At 38.6% G+C, this 14,592-nt stretch overlaps 2 protein-coding genes across 2 annotated transcripts; both read right to left on the reverse strand.

Annotated features, from left to right (window-relative positions):
* Positions 1-2,149: 2,149 nt before the first annotated feature.
* nkl.4 (NK-lysin tandem duplicate 4) lies at positions 2,150-3,677 on the reverse strand. Its single transcript, XM_042222481.1, has 5 exons — positions 3,500-3,677; positions 3,308-3,393; positions 2,669-2,746; positions 2,435-2,589; positions 2,150-2,246 (listed from the first exon to the last, which is right to left on the reverse strand). The coding sequence occupies exons 1-5, from the start codon at positions 3,546-3,548 to the stop codon at positions 2,174-2,176; spliced, it is 441 nt and encodes a 146-aa protein (XP_042078415.1). The 5' UTR covers positions 3,549-3,677; the 3' UTR covers positions 2,150-2,173.
* An 889-nt stretch (positions 3,678-4,566) lies between these two features.
* Positions 4,567-7,105, reverse strand: LOC106633257 (antimicrobial peptide NK-lysin). The gene is made up of 4 exons (XM_014334645.1): positions 7,054-7,105; positions 6,885-6,979; positions 6,695-6,787; positions 4,567-4,851 (listed from the first exon to the last, which is right to left on the reverse strand). Exons 1-4 carry the CDS (start codon positions 7,094-7,096, stop codon positions 4,672-4,674), a joined length of 411 nt encoding a protein of 136 aa, XP_014190131.1. The 5' UTR covers positions 7,097-7,105; the 3' UTR covers positions 4,567-4,671.
* Positions 7,106-14,592: the final 7,487 nt, after the last annotated feature.

Raw genomic sequence — 14,592 nt, forward strand, 5'->3', positions numbered from 1 at the left:
GTTGGATCTACCTTCCAATATAAAGCACCTTAAGGTGACTGTTGTTGTGATTTGGTGCTGTATAAGTAAAATTGAATTGAACTATGGAGGCATAATTCTACAAAATCCACCATGAAATAACATTATATGGTGTTTATTCACTCATTTGTTTATTCACCCAATAAACAGAGGTTAAGGCATTTTCTTTTTTAGTTGCTTGTCTGTTGTGGCTTTGGTGACTTAAATGCAAGGGGGTGGGAGATGTGCGTCCATGATGATGATGATGGTTCTCCATTCTTTGTTTCTGTCTTACAGACAGTGATTCATAAGCATTTATGATTAGCGTCAATACTCCCAGTACTACTGCTATGAGAAGTGTTCATGACACAGATGTTACCACTAACCTTTCAAATGTTCTGAAAAATGCACAGTGTTTGTGAAATAATTGAAGTCCTTCTTTGTGCACCTGACAGATTTGTACGTGAGCTAATGCATTGATCCCCTCACCTCATTTGCTGAATCTTCGATCAGGAGCCTTCAGCTGCCGAGGGATCCTGGCATCAGGAAGAGAGAACCACGCAGCAGTGTAATATACAGGAAGAGCTGATTGGATCACACCAAGTGCAGCTCTGTCACAGGCGGTAGAATTAAGTATTTTTTCTTAAATTTTCTTTGACTTATGAGTTGCCTGTTTGCTTAGTGTTGTGTTGAGTATTATTTATTTGATGTAACTTTCAAATCAAACTGATTTAGTCTTTGATTTTCATCAAATGACCATTTGACCTTGACCTTCATGGTTAGAGCCCAAGGTCAAAGTTGATCTTGAAAATGTTTTTTTTTTTTCAAGAAACCACATTGATAATATATCATATGAAAGGGCGTGGAGAGACTTCTTAATTTTTTTAATATGATACCTTTATTACATCACAATAACGCCGTAATGCTTCACAAAATCACCCACTGAGTGAATATATCTGAAAATCTTAAGTTTTTATAGTTTATAGAAGCCAAAGATTTCAGTCAATTCAGCTCCAATCACATGGATAAAGAAAAGAAAATAGTAATAATCCTTTGAGGTCACAGATCAAAGGTCAGTTGCTATAAAAGCAGGCTGATACCAGCATGTTCTAATAAATACATCGTACAACATCAAAGTTTTAGTATAGCCCTTGGCCCTCAGGGGGGCATTGTCTTCTCAGAGTGCTCTTGTTCTTTGTGTGTTAGGTCACCTTTTTTTGTTTAGCAGTTAGCTTGCAGTTATGCAAAGTTGCTTATTTGGCTTGAGTTTAGTTATGTTCATTTGCCCTCTTTTGCCCTGTATTGTGAGCTCATTTTGTATATTTTTGTGTGTTTTAGGATAAATAAACCCCTCTTCTCTCAAAGTCCTCACTTTGTCCTCATATCTAACCAGCTCGATCCACAGAGTTTTTGTAAAACTGGCCCCCAGACTTGTGCTTCAGATCTGTGTCCTCGGCAGTGTCTAAAAAACAGCTTAAAGCTCATCTCCTTAGACTTGCGTTTGGTTAGTGTGGTTTTTTTTTTTTAGGGGAGGGGTGCTTTTGAAAAGTGCTCATTTTAATTACTTACATGAGTACTTCTTTGATTTTCTTTGGCAAATTTATGACTCTAAAATGTGAGGCATAAACGCCAAATATTATGTTTCCTGAAACCCTCCACCCACTCATGCAGCCAGTCCAATGTATTTTAAAACCTTACCCTTACTCCACATAGAAAAGGCTGCTTTAATGTTGTTGCTTTTAATATTTCACTCTGAGAACAGGAAAAAGCGTGGTTTGAGTCATTAAACGATTCTAAGAAGTGTCACCACAAGAACCACAAGACCCTTACATGTATGAGTTGACTTGAAAAAGCTGGGGGTGCTTCTGCTTTGTAGTCGCAATGCTGACATTCATATCCCTGATCAGAGCATCTACTTTGAAATTGAGGTTTTATTAAGGTTTGGTGAAATGCAACAGTAAAACAGAGTGAGTGTAATCATTTCAGCTGTTTATTTGTGTTAGCTGTGCACAGATACAGACAGAAGAATTAAAAAAAACATTGCATTGCAAAGGAAATAAAGGTAAGTAAATGCAGATTGGAAACAAAGCTGAAGTCAAAAGTAATGATTACTTGAGCTAAGTCTTCTCAGTCATTACTGAGATTTTTTTTCCAATGTTTATTCATACATCTAAAGTTAGTCATGCTCATTAACGTCAATAAGTGGAGCTCCATTCTCTGCATAAAAGAGCAGCTCCAACTCCTTTGACCTAAAGAGAGAGAAAAATAATAGTGGTGTAAAATCAGGGTTGCAGTATCATCGGTGTCATTGTAGTATTAAGGCATGTTTGCATGCTGAATTTGGTCTCAGTCTCAAACTTAACATCTAAAGTTAAAGTCGCTGCAAAGTGAATCATCTGACAAATGAAAGCATTTCGATGAACCCCTGGGAACTTACTTGCATGCTCCCATGTTGACACAGATGGTCCTCACATCATCAGTTGTTGTGAGTTCCTCAATTAATTCTCCAAGGTGGACCTTCACAAATTTGCGGCAGAGTGATTTTAAGAGTCCAATACCATCGCAGACAGAGAGCAACTTTGACTTCAGGCTCTGTGAAAGAGAAACTTGTATTACTGCTCTGACTGAATGATGCCGTTAGTTGTTGCTGGTACTCTATGAGACATTTTACCTCTGCAGTGGCGTTTGGTCCTGCAAGTTTCTTCACCTTGTTTAAAATCCACTTGCAAGCCCAGCACTTTCCTGGAAGCTGCAAATATAAGACACATCCATGCATGTTAGGTGTATTGGTGACTCTAATCAATAAGCTGTAGATGTGCGAGCGAATGGTCGTGTGTGTCTATGTGCCATCCCTGTGAGTGGCTACCCGATCACAGCGTACCCTCTTAATCTTACCCAGTATTAGCTGGGATAGTCTCCAGCCCCAGTGCAAAACTTGTTTGATAAGTCATTCAGGGAATTTATCCTACTTAGAGACATGTTTCAGTATATTCCGTGGATACACTGGTATACTCATTTCTTTGGCAAGCTCGTTAAATACCATGCAATGTTATGGTTTTGTTGGACATAGTGTGTGGTTAACCTCAAAATATCAGCATAGTTGGGGTTTCAGAAGTCAGATATGTCCCCACATTGTGTTACAAATGAACAAAATTCATTTGTTTTTCTCATTTCTAATCCATTGATTGTTGTTGGCGTAGAAATTAATTTGACATGAAAAAGCTTTTCACAAAGACTGCAAAGTGTGACTCCTGATATCTAAAGGTGGACTGATAAAGTGTAACCTAAGTTCTTTAATATTAACACTAACCCCACTTGCCCCCATCGAGACTCCCACGTCCACATCCTCTTCATCATCGATGCTGATCTCTAAGGTCCGTCCATGGACAGCGCGCACTGCGATTCAAACAAACAGAAATACTTAATCACACTTTAAATCATAAAGAGAAGATTTGGCAGTTTCATACGGATTCTCATGCAAACCAATTTTTTCGTTACACACCTGAAAATGTTGCCACGAGGCACAGAAAGAGGAGGGAAGACGTTTCCATCGCAGCCACTGAGAGGTAATGCTAGTATCTGTAGTTATGGCTGCTTTTATACAGTTAAAGGTGCATGGGCTCTACACACACCTCATTGCAAGGTGTAAAATTCAAACCACATGTGAAAACACATTTTGCGTGGTTTGGGTCACGCACCACCTCGCCCACCCACTAAAGAACAATTAGTGTGTTGTCCACATTTAGAACACAGTGATCCTTTTATGGCTTAAGGCTGTCACAGTGTCCCTGCCTCATTGTTAAAACCCCTGAAAATCAATGACTGTATCATGCTATAAATTTATGTGTAAATCTTATTCTAAACCTTTAATATGCAGTTTATTGATCCACAAATATGTATTTCAGTTTTGTGGTCATATATAAACAAAAACCAACACTGACTTTGGACAGAGGTAATTGTAACTGTGCAGGCCTATTTTCTCAACCTGCCTATAAGTTAATAACTTCCTGGAAGGCAATGTGCGACCTTATAAGGGTCCAGTGAGGCGACTCAGTTTTGAAAGTAGACTTTCGCATTTCTGTCAGAGATCAGAGGTGAGAGAGAACTCTTAAAGTCAGAAGCTCAAAGAATTGCAGCATTTGCAGTACACAGGTTTACTAGCTGCTAATTCAAGCTCACTAGCTGCTTACTGATAAGAGTTAAATCTGCACACCTCATTGCTTCTGTGCAACAGAGGTTTTGGAGAAGACAAGGCAACTTCCCAATGGAACCTGTGTGGATTAATTATATGTCAGACGTGAAATTATTATGTAGTTTTATTTATTGCAAGTAAACAGGACACATTATGAGTAAAATAAGACTTTCTAATTCTAATCAATAGAGTCAATTGCTTTGTTAATAGCTTAGTAGTTACAGAAGACGGTCATGCTTTATGGTGATGACTAATTAGGCAATATGCTTCCAGTATGCACACTCAAAAGCAACTATTTTAATTTTCATCTAGTCTATAGTTGACAGAATATGAGTCTCATAATACGTATATGTATAAGAAAACCAATGACATCACAGTAAAAATATGTTTTTTTTTTATTGGGAGGGAAAAAGCAAGAAAATATGAACACAGGCTTGTGTTATTAACACAAACAGTTGAAGCATCACAAGTTCTTCAGAACTTTATAAAAAGGTGGCCTTGCAGAGTTTCAGATTAGTGCAGATGGTCTTGGCAGACTTGCCGTTGGTCAAGGCGTCAATCAACTTGTTTTTTACTGTTTTCAAGATCTTTCTGCAGGCCGACTTTAGGAAATTGAATTTCAGTTTATTACAGGCACCATCCAACAGCCTCCTGATTTTGTCCTTCAAGTAAAAATATGTGAAAACAGTAAACAAGCAGCTTCAGTATAGGTTTCTTAAAGGTTAAATTAAAATAGCTTTAAATTATGTGTCCAACACTGAGACTATAGACGAAAAAAGTATGACAAAAACAGCAAATGCACAGCATTAATAAAACTTGACAATAATGCTGGCTGCTGGCTTGTGGCATATATATACAAAGCTACAGATGCGTCAAAAAATGTTTGCCCCCTTCCCTTTTCTAGATTTTTGCATATTTGTCACACTTACATGTTTCAGATCATCCAACAAAGTTTTACATTAGACAACGAGAACCCAAGTAAATACAAAATGCAGTTTTTAAATGATGATTTCATTAATTTAGGGGAAACAGCTGTCCAAACCTACCAGGTCCTGTGTGAAAAAATGATTTCCACTCTTGTTAAGTTATGATTTAATTGATTAACCACATTTTTTGGAAAGCTGACTTCAATTTCATTAACCCCGCCCAGGCCTCATTACTGCCAGAAATCCTTACAGTAAGCTAAGAAAAAGTGTCAAAAGCAACACATCATGCAACGATGTAAAAGAATCAGCTCATTGACCTCTTTCAGTCTGAAAAGGGTTTCTAAGGCTTTGGGATTCCAATGAACTACAGGGAAAACCATTATCCACAAATGGAGAAAACTTGGAACAGCGGTGAACCTTCCCATCCTACCAAAATTCCTCCAAAAGCACAGTACTGACTCCTCCAGGAGGTCACTAAGGAGCCCAGAAAACTTCAAAGGAAGTGTCGGCCTCACTTACCGTAGTTAAGGTCAGAGTTCATTATTCAATAATAAGAAAGACACAGGGCAAAACTGAGACCCATGCGTGAGTTCCAAGGTGAAAATCACTGCTGAGCAAAAAGATTACAAAAGCTCACCTCACATATTCCAAAAAACATCTTTATGATCAGTGGGCCCACTGACAAGATAAAAGCGGAGCTTTTGAGAAGTCAGAGTCCCATTAAATCTGGCATGAAACGAACACACTATTTCATAAAAAGGCCATCATGGTCAAATACGGTGGTGGTGATATGACGGTCTGGGGCTGTGTTGCTGTTACAGGACCTGGACAGCTTATTGTAACTAATAGACCGATAAAGTCTTCTCTCTACCAAAAAAATCCCGAAGGCGAATGTTTTAGTTCATGCCCCAAAGCTCAAGTGCACATGGTTTATGTGGCAGGATGGTCATTCAAAATTCAACAACAAGTCCACCTCTGAATGACTCAAAAAACAAAACAAAAAAACACCCCAAAAAGCAAAATGAAGGTTTTGAAGTGGTCTAGTCAAAGTTTAAACCCATCAAATGCTTTAGCAGGACCTTAAAGAGGACATGAAATGCTAACACATAAAGGCTAATTTACACCACTATGCCCTGTTTTGAAAAACGGACATAGATACAACTGTCTGTGAAGCAGCTAATAGACTTACATTTGTTTATGTTAGCTAACTAGTGACAGAATCCATAACTATAGGAGGAAAAGAGACAATAAAACTACAAAAAAATCAGTTTAAGGGGATCACATTTGTGCTGCCCCTGACTGCACTGTATATAACTTCCTATTATCTAAAAATCCCCTCCCAAATGTCAAACCCCAGAGGGCTATTTCTGTGTCAGTGTCACATTTATTTGCTGAAGAAGACTTTTCTACACATTTAAATAATTTCCTATACCCTACCACTTCAATCCAATAACAGTTTGATATGCTGGTATTTTATTGGCAGCACTGTCAGGTTCTTTATGTGGAATTTCTGAAAAATTACAAGAAATTCTGAGAGGTCATTACAGCAGTACTGTTCACCATATATTACAGTCATTACCTTTGATTTATCACTTCCAATCTGCTTCTGCACTCTGGACACAATAGTCATGCAAGTACGGCAGGAGCCTGGAAAAACTTCATCCCACAGAATCTGAGATAAAAGTTTTGGTAAAAAGTTTTCAATTTGCACAAAATAACAAAATAAGCTTCTCTACAAGGGAAACTTTGTCAAATTTTAGCTTTCTCACCTCCTCTTTGTTGTGGTCACCTTTCTTTTTTTCATGCTGTGGAAAATGCTCCTCCTTAGTTTGGTCCTTCAGAGTCTTCAACGACGCAACAAAAGCTAAGAAATAAAGCATGCTTTAGAAAAGTAGTTCAGTTATCTTAAAGGTGGAGTAAATATTGCTACTTTTTTACTTGTGGAGAGCAGGAGAAGGGCGATGGTGATGGCAGGACTCATGGTTTTCCACGCTGTCAGATTTGTGCTGTTTTCTGGGCCTTTTATACTTCTCTGCGGCTTATTCAGTTTACTTCTCAAAAAAAATCAGCACTTATTTTACCACATAGTGACCCTTAAACAGCATTTTTAAAATTTGCAGAATAAAGTGTTTTTTAAACAGCATTAACTGTCAGTTGAAATACAACCCCAACTCTAACAAGGTTGGGATTCTGTGAAAAAAGGAAATCAAAAGAGAATTCATTGATTTGCACATCTAGTAAATAAAATAATTTGCATTGTAAAACATAAAAAACATACCAAATGTTTAAACTGATACATTGTAACCTTTCGAGTAAAATATTGGTTCATGTTGAATTTGATTTCAGCCACATATCTTAAACAAGTTAGGACAGGGGCAACAAAAAGCTGGAAAAGTAAGCGGTTCTCAAAGGAAACAGCTGGAAGAACATTTTGCAAATGATTAAACCAGCTGGCTTTATTTAGTATAAAAAAGCATGTCACGGAGAGGCAAAGGTTTTACAAGTAAAGATGGGCCAAGGTTCACTGATCTGCAAAAAAACCCTGCGAAGTGTGGAATAATACACAAAGAATATTCTTGAGGTTGTCTTGAAAGCTTCCTGAAAACCTTCAGTTGATTCAAAATCCTACAGTGAGAATACTGACAGGGACTAGAAAGAGAGAGGCATATCATCACTGATCAGGCACAATTATATGAGCACTGACAAAAAAGAAGTTTAGAATTATTTTACGGGGAAAGTGTTTTTTTTTGTCCTCAGAGTTGATGTTAGGAGCATAAAAAAATATAAGAGCAAGCGTAAGGATTTAAGCAAGTATGACAAGGGTCAAATTGTGATACTGGCTGTAGCTCAGGTGGTAGAGCAGGTCACCTACTAACCGGAGGGTTGGTGGTCCGGTCCCAAGTATACTTGGACAAGATACTAACTGCATGTTTATTTCTGATTTATCCATAGTAGTATGAATGTGTGTGAATGTTAGTCATAGGAGGCCCTAAAGTGGCTCAAATTCCCAAAAAGGTCAGTGCTTGCTGTAGTTATGGATGAGGGTCGCCTGGTCTACTGAATCTTTTCATTTACATCACATGGATGGCTGGGTGTATGTGCGTAGCTTCCCTGGGGAACATGAGCACCAGGATCTACTTTTGTGTGCTGTGGTTATTTATGCTCCCCTGGTTTGACTTGCACCTTATCATGGGTGCACATGAAGAGGTGAAAAACATGCGCAAATTTGATAGCTCTTCTTACATTTCTTGTCTTGGCAGCCCATTCTCCCACTGGTAAGCTGCAGCTTTGAGCTAATGTTAAAAGCATATAAGTGCATTGACTAGCAGCTCCTTTATTTTATGTTTTTAATCAATGTAAAATGTAAAATGCAATGTAAAAACAGCTTCTTAATGATGTGAACCGCATCTCTGTCTGATAACTTGTTCTTAGTGACTGGTATATTTTTGAAGTAGATATTGCAAGGGCAGTGTTATCAGATTTTACTTCAGATCTACATTTTAAAGATCTTACCGGCCCTCTCCACCACCACTATGCTTTTTGTGGCTCTCACACCACAAGTTTTCACATTTTGACCATGTGTATATTTTGAGGTTCCGTCAATATTCGTATCTGTATGTGTTTTTGTGTGAGAATATGTGCAAAATGGTGCAATGTGAAAGAATTGTGCAGCCACCTTTTCTCCTTTTACCTGTAAGTTAGTAACGTCCTGACATTATAATGGCACTCTCAATCCCCACACTACAGGGCTGTTGGGCCTCTCACACCGCATGCCACTTTTGATATTTTGCCCAAATGTATGGTTTGAGTCTTCCATTGTGTATTTCAATTTTGAAGATATATTTGCTAGTGAGCTTTCTATAGTTTTAACAGCTGAAAAGGAAACGCAGACCAACACCTTCTTGCTTCGAACGCTTACGTGTTGTACATTCTCGCTTTCAAGAGCACAGTCAGCAACATTGTAAAAAGAAAAAAAATGCTGCTGACAGTTGCTGACATGTGTCATAGAGTATAGAGAGTATGTGTGAAAGTTCACAATCTCACAGAATTGCAAAATTGAAAAACAACTTAAAAATGGACATACCTGCATGAAATCCTATCATGTTCTTCTAAAACTGCAAAGAGAATATGGGAATGTGTGGCAAACACCGAAAACGCAAGGTTAATGACTCTTTAGCTTTTACACACTGCTGAGCAGGTAGTGCAGAGCCTGTACAAACAGTGAGGGGGAAATTAAGCAGTCAAGTTGTGGGCCGGCAGGTGCTGTGCATGAAAATATCAGTAAAGACATTAGGTTGGTCAGGTGGGAATAAACCAAGGCTGCTTAAGGTCATCCCCTCTTGTAGGTGCTGTTATGAATCTATTTCAGCTGAAATAGAACAAGATACACCCCAGTTAGGTCACCAGTCTGTCACACATAAGCGGATGAAAATGGATTGATAAAAATATCCAAAAGGGCATTCAAGATGATTCACTAAAATAAAAGTATTACCAAATGAACAGTGGTTCATTTCCAACGTCCTATTGGAGAACACATCCGTGAAAGAGTCAGTTTCACACATGCCGCCACAAAGGCACCACTTACAACTGGGGAAATTTCCTGCGGGTTTTTAAAGCCAAGTTGTTCTGAGTGGCAGATAGCTTTGAACAGATTTCATGCATGCAATGGCGAGGCTCTTCTTGAAACAAAGGAAGTGCAGAAAACAGTTTTCTTAAAGTAGATATGAAACACTGCATTTTTAAGGGCTAATTTACTCAATGGACACCTACTATAAAACACTTATAGATTTACTGTGAAGCTTTGATTTCAAGATTTGAGATTCAAAGTGTTTATTGTCATGTGTACAGAAGAAATAGCATTTCTCTGTGCAATGAAATTCTTCCTTTGCTGTCCATACACAAATGCCAAGTTAGGTAAGGGTTAAAGGAACAAGATAAATAAGGATAAAAATAAGGATAAAAATTAATGAAAGATAATTAAATAAGTACAAAAATAAGTAAGTGAAGACAAGTGAGGTATGCAGATGTACAAAGGAGCTTAATGTGCAAAATGAACTTAGTGTGCAAAGTGTCCTGATGTGCAAATTGCAGTTGAGGTAGGTCAGCTGTTCAGGAGTCTGATAGCAGTGGGGAAGAAGGAGTTGTTGAGTTGTGAATTTCTGGATTGGAACAGTGCGTGTTGAGCGTGTGTGGGGTCTTTGAGGATGTTGGCAGCTCTCCTCTGGACTCTGTGATGGTATGCTCTGCAGAGAGGGCAGCGGACTCCTGGTGATCTTCTCCGCAGTCATCACTCTCTGCAGGCGTTTGCGGTCCGTAGCAGTAGTGCTGCCGTTCCATGTAGTCATGCAGCTGGTCAATGTGCTCTCCACAGTGCAGCTGTAGAAGCTGCTGAGGATCTTGGCCGACATACCAAATTTCCTCAGCCTCCTCAGGAAATGCAGCCGCTGCTGAGCCTTCTTGACCAGCTGTTTGGTGTCCAGGTGAGGTCCTCACTGAGACCCACCACAGTCGTGTCATTGGTGATCGGTGATGTGGTTTGAACTGTGCATTGCTGCACAGTTATGAGTCAGCAGAGTGAACAGCAGTGGGTTGAGCACACAGCCCTGAGGGGCTCCAGTGCTCAGTGTGGTGTGTGGTGTATACTCTGTCGCAGGGCTAAAACAGAGACTGGCAACTCATCCATACATGTGTTACCAGTATGAGGCTTTTATTGCGTTACCCTTACCCCAGATAGAAAAGGGGTGTTTTTGTTCATTTACTTTTAATATTCCCTGCTGAAAACAGAAAATTATCATTATCTGACTTTCTTTACACCATTAAAAATTCTAAGAAGTGCCACCAGAAGAATCACTAAAAATGTATGTGCATGACTTGACTCAGCAAAAGCTGTGGTGCTCCTGCTTCATAGTGACAGTTCGAACATTCATATCTTTGATAACAATGGCTGCTCTGAACTTGAAGTTTTATTTAGATTTGGCAAACACAAAAAAACAGAGTCAGTGTAATGATTTAATCTGTTTATTTTTTAAGCTCTGCATAGATAGAAGAATGGAAAATGCAGCCATTGTAAAGGAAATAAAGGTAAGCTGTTTTGAAGGATAAAAGTGATGATACTTTAAAGTGTGGGAGCTAGCTCTTGTCAATTATTTTTGGAATAAAGTTTGAAGATTTTTTTTTTCATGCATGTGAGGCCATTGAAACTCCTTAATTTCAGTGTCTGGACCTCCCTCCTTTGGATAAAAGAACAGGTCCACTTCCCTTGGCCTAAAGAGGGAAAATTGGAAAAACAGAAACACATACATTTAAATATAATGAGTTATGATAAAAACTATATTTCATTGTTTTATTGTAATCATCATTAAAGTATCAAGGGTGTGAACCCTGATTTAAACCATATGGTTTCAGGTCAGTAAGACAAAATAGTGGGAACTTAAAGTCGCTACAAAGTGACTAATCCCAATCATCTGAAAAATGAAAGCATTTAGATGAACCACTGCGAACTTACTTGCATGCTCCCATGTTGACACAGATGGTTGTGAGTTCCTCAATCAATTCTTCCAGGTGGACCTTCACAAATTTGCGGCACAAAGATTTTAAGAGTCCAATTTCATCGCAGATAGAGAGCAACTTTGACTTCAGGCTCTGTGAAAGTAAAACTTGCATTACTGTTCTGACTGAATGGTGCCGTTAACTGCTGCAGGTACTCTATCAGACATTTTACCTCTGCAGTGGCGTTTGGTCCTGCAAATTTCTTCATCTTGTTTAAAATCCACTTGCAAGCCCAGCACTTTCCTGGAAGCTGCAAATATAAGACACACCCATGCATGTTAGGGTTATTGGTGACGTTAATTTTAGTAGTACTTTTTCCAGGTTGGAATCATTAAACATATCTTTCAATTATTGCACCATGGTGAAAAAGGCATGGATGTGAGAGTGAATGTTTCTGTGTTTCTGTCTCTGTGGCATTCACGTGATGATGATTGGCTGTCTGACCACAGTGTACCCTGCATCTCTGTGATGGACCGAGCAGTGAAGGAAACTTAGGCACAGGTTAAAGTCCAAAAAAATGATTTTTTTTATTTAACCCAAAAAACATAATTGGTTTACTCATGCAATAAGACTCAAAATCTTGGGCCCATAAAAGAGGTCAAAATAACAAAACTCTACTCAAAGTTGACAACACAACTGATAACTCAAACAAACTGACCTAACTTAACAAGAGGAAGGGGAAACTTAAATAGTGGCTGATCAGCCCACAAAAACAGGAGAAGGGGTAAAACACACAAAACCTAACTAAACCAAACATAATGAACTCCAATCCCCCCCCATGGTCCTGAGTTATGGCGTGAACCAATTTGTAGTCTTCCTTTAAAGCTTGCTCCGCCCCTTTTCCACCTCTTGGCTCCTTAATCAAGGGACTGGAACAGCTGCAACTAAGGTAACTCAGAAAACAAAAAATTAATCATACATAACAGTGTAAACTAAAATGTGCGCACTTATTTTAGAATGCAGTGTTATGTGGATATGTGAATTAACTCTAAACCAAAACCAGTTATTTATTGTCCTGTAAATTAATTCCTATATTTAAAGAAAGAAATGTGAATGCAATGTTACTTATAAGCCTCTACACTAACATGGTGGGTATTACCACTGTGTGGCTGTAAGTGCAGCCATCACAATCTCCATCCCAAGTGCAAAAGTAGTTTGATAAGTCACTGAGACAATGGACCCTACTTGCTGATACTATTATTAATATATTTATTCTTTGTTTCTCTTTCTCTTTTACTAAGTTCACTTTTAAATTCACTGTATTCACTTGTGCCAGGGATCTTTTTTTTTTTACTTAGGTAAACTCTGAATACTTCTACCATTACTGATCATAAGTCATATTTTTTGTTTAGTCATGTGAGGATGAACATCACATGTGCATTGGGGACTGCAGTCTCAGATAAATTGCACACCACAGGACCCACCCTTTATCTGGTAGATTAAGATAGTTTAATAATCTGGAGTGAAAGATCAACAAAAAGTTCCTCACATGGTGAACTCCCTCACTTGTAGTCATTTCTTCTGACCTGGCTGATGCTGCCTCCCCCTCTCTCATCTCTGTTCTCATTTTTCTGAACATTTGCCTCTGATCATCTGCAGAGTGTTGCAGGGCACGAAGCATCTCTTCTTTCCACTTGCCACTCTGAGGAAGCTGCTGCTGCTGGGATATACAGTGCATCTTTTTCTAAATGATTATAAAACTGATCATTAATGACAGGGAATGTGGGTGTTTTTTAAGGAATAAATACGTTTTTGTCAACAGGAAAATTAGCATAATGTATTTGCATTCCTGCTCTGAAGATTCCCAAACAGCTTTCCTTGGGACTGAAAGGCTGGAGAGTGAGTGGGTCATAGTATCATTTTGTGTTTGGTGGTTAAATCTCTACAGGGGTTGCTTACTTTAATTCTCCTCGTAGTCCTAACATGCCCTGGACAGCATTGTGGGAAGTGCAGCCTCTGATGATGCAGGATAACGCACCATGTCATGAATCTCAAACTGGTTTATTAAACATGACAATGAGTTCATTGTATTGGAAGTCACAGTCATCAGATCTCAATCACACAGATAGATATGCTGCTAACATATCTGCAGCAGTCACCCCCAATATGGACCAAAATCTCTGAGAAATGTTTCCAGCACCTTGTTGAATCTCTGTCACAAAGTGTGAAGACAGTTCTGAAAGCAAGTGTGCTCCAACCTTTTACTACAGCACTATAACTAACTTCAATGAGCTGAACTGAACAGTGAGTTCTTTACTTGTTCTTACACACTGATCATTTATTAACCTGATGTTATTTTTTTTTAAAAGCTAATTAGCTCTAAGCAAAGTAAAATGATGCTACTGTTGATGATGAGCACAGTGTGGGAATCTTTAGTTTGAGCTACACAAAACTTATCTACGATCGAGACTTTGCATAGAATGTGGGTTCTGTTTTTTTTCTCTGGTTAGACACTTGACCCATGATCGGTTATTTATTTTTAGTTTTTTCATGCAAAGTTATTTGCTGGCGAAGTGTTCAAGAATGACACAGACAGCTCACTAAGTCATCATTTTCACTGACACATGCCACACCAAGAAGAAATAATGGTCTTTGGCTGAGGATATTAGCAGCACACACCAGCATCCTGTTATGGTGAAGCCTGACGGGCTGAATGAATTAATGAATGCTTTTCCTCTTTTGCTCTTAATATTTAAATGATCATTACATGGATTTCTTTACAGGATTAAAGGTTTCAACAAAGTCCCCCCTGAAGAATTGTTTAAAATTTATGTGCATGACTTTATTGAAGTGCTGCTGCTTCATAGCGACAGTGCTGGCATTCATATCTCTGATCAGAATGGCTACTCTGAAGTTTGGTTTGGAAAACAACAACAATAACAACAACAAAACAGAGTCAATGTGATGATTTCAGCAGTTTATTTGTGA

Source organism: Haplochromis burtoni, unplaced genomic scaffold, assembly GCF_018398535.1.
Source record: "Haplochromis burtoni strain Fernald_Lab_line unplaced genomic scaffold, NCSU_Asbu1 Contig_86, whole genome shotgun sequence".
In the NCBI taxonomy this organism is placed as follows: domain Eukaryota; kingdom Metazoa; phylum Chordata; class Actinopteri; order Cichliformes; family Cichlidae; genus Haplochromis; species Haplochromis burtoni.

Excerpts from the sequence above, each read along its gene's own strand:
- nkl.4 (XM_042222481.1), bottom strand. The coding sequence starts at position 3,548 with ATGGAAACGTCTTCCCTCCTCTTTCTGTGCCTCGTGGCAACATTTTCA. Across the intron at positions 3,394-3,499 it reads CCTCGTGGCAACATTTTCAG|TGCGCGCTGTCCATGGACGG; the intron begins GTGTGTAACGAA and ends TTTGAATCGCAG. Across the intron at positions 2,247-2,434 it reads GTCAACATGGGAGCATGCAA|GTCAAAGGAGTTGGAGCTGC; the intron begins GTAAGTTCCCAG and ends CTCTCTCTTTAG.
- LOC106633257 (XM_014334645.1), bottom strand. The coding sequence starts at position 7,096 with ATGAGTCCTGCCATCACCATCGCCCTTCTCCTGCTCTCCACAA. Across the intron at positions 6,980-7,053 it reads CCTTCTCCTGCTCTCCACAA|CTTTTGTTGCGTCGTTGAAG; the intron begins GTAAAAAAGTAG and ends TTTATTTCTTAG. Across the intron at positions 6,788-6,884 it reads GTGACCACAACAAAGAGGAG|ATTCTGTGGGATGAAGTTTT; the intron begins GTGAGAAAGCTA and ends CTTTTATCTCAG.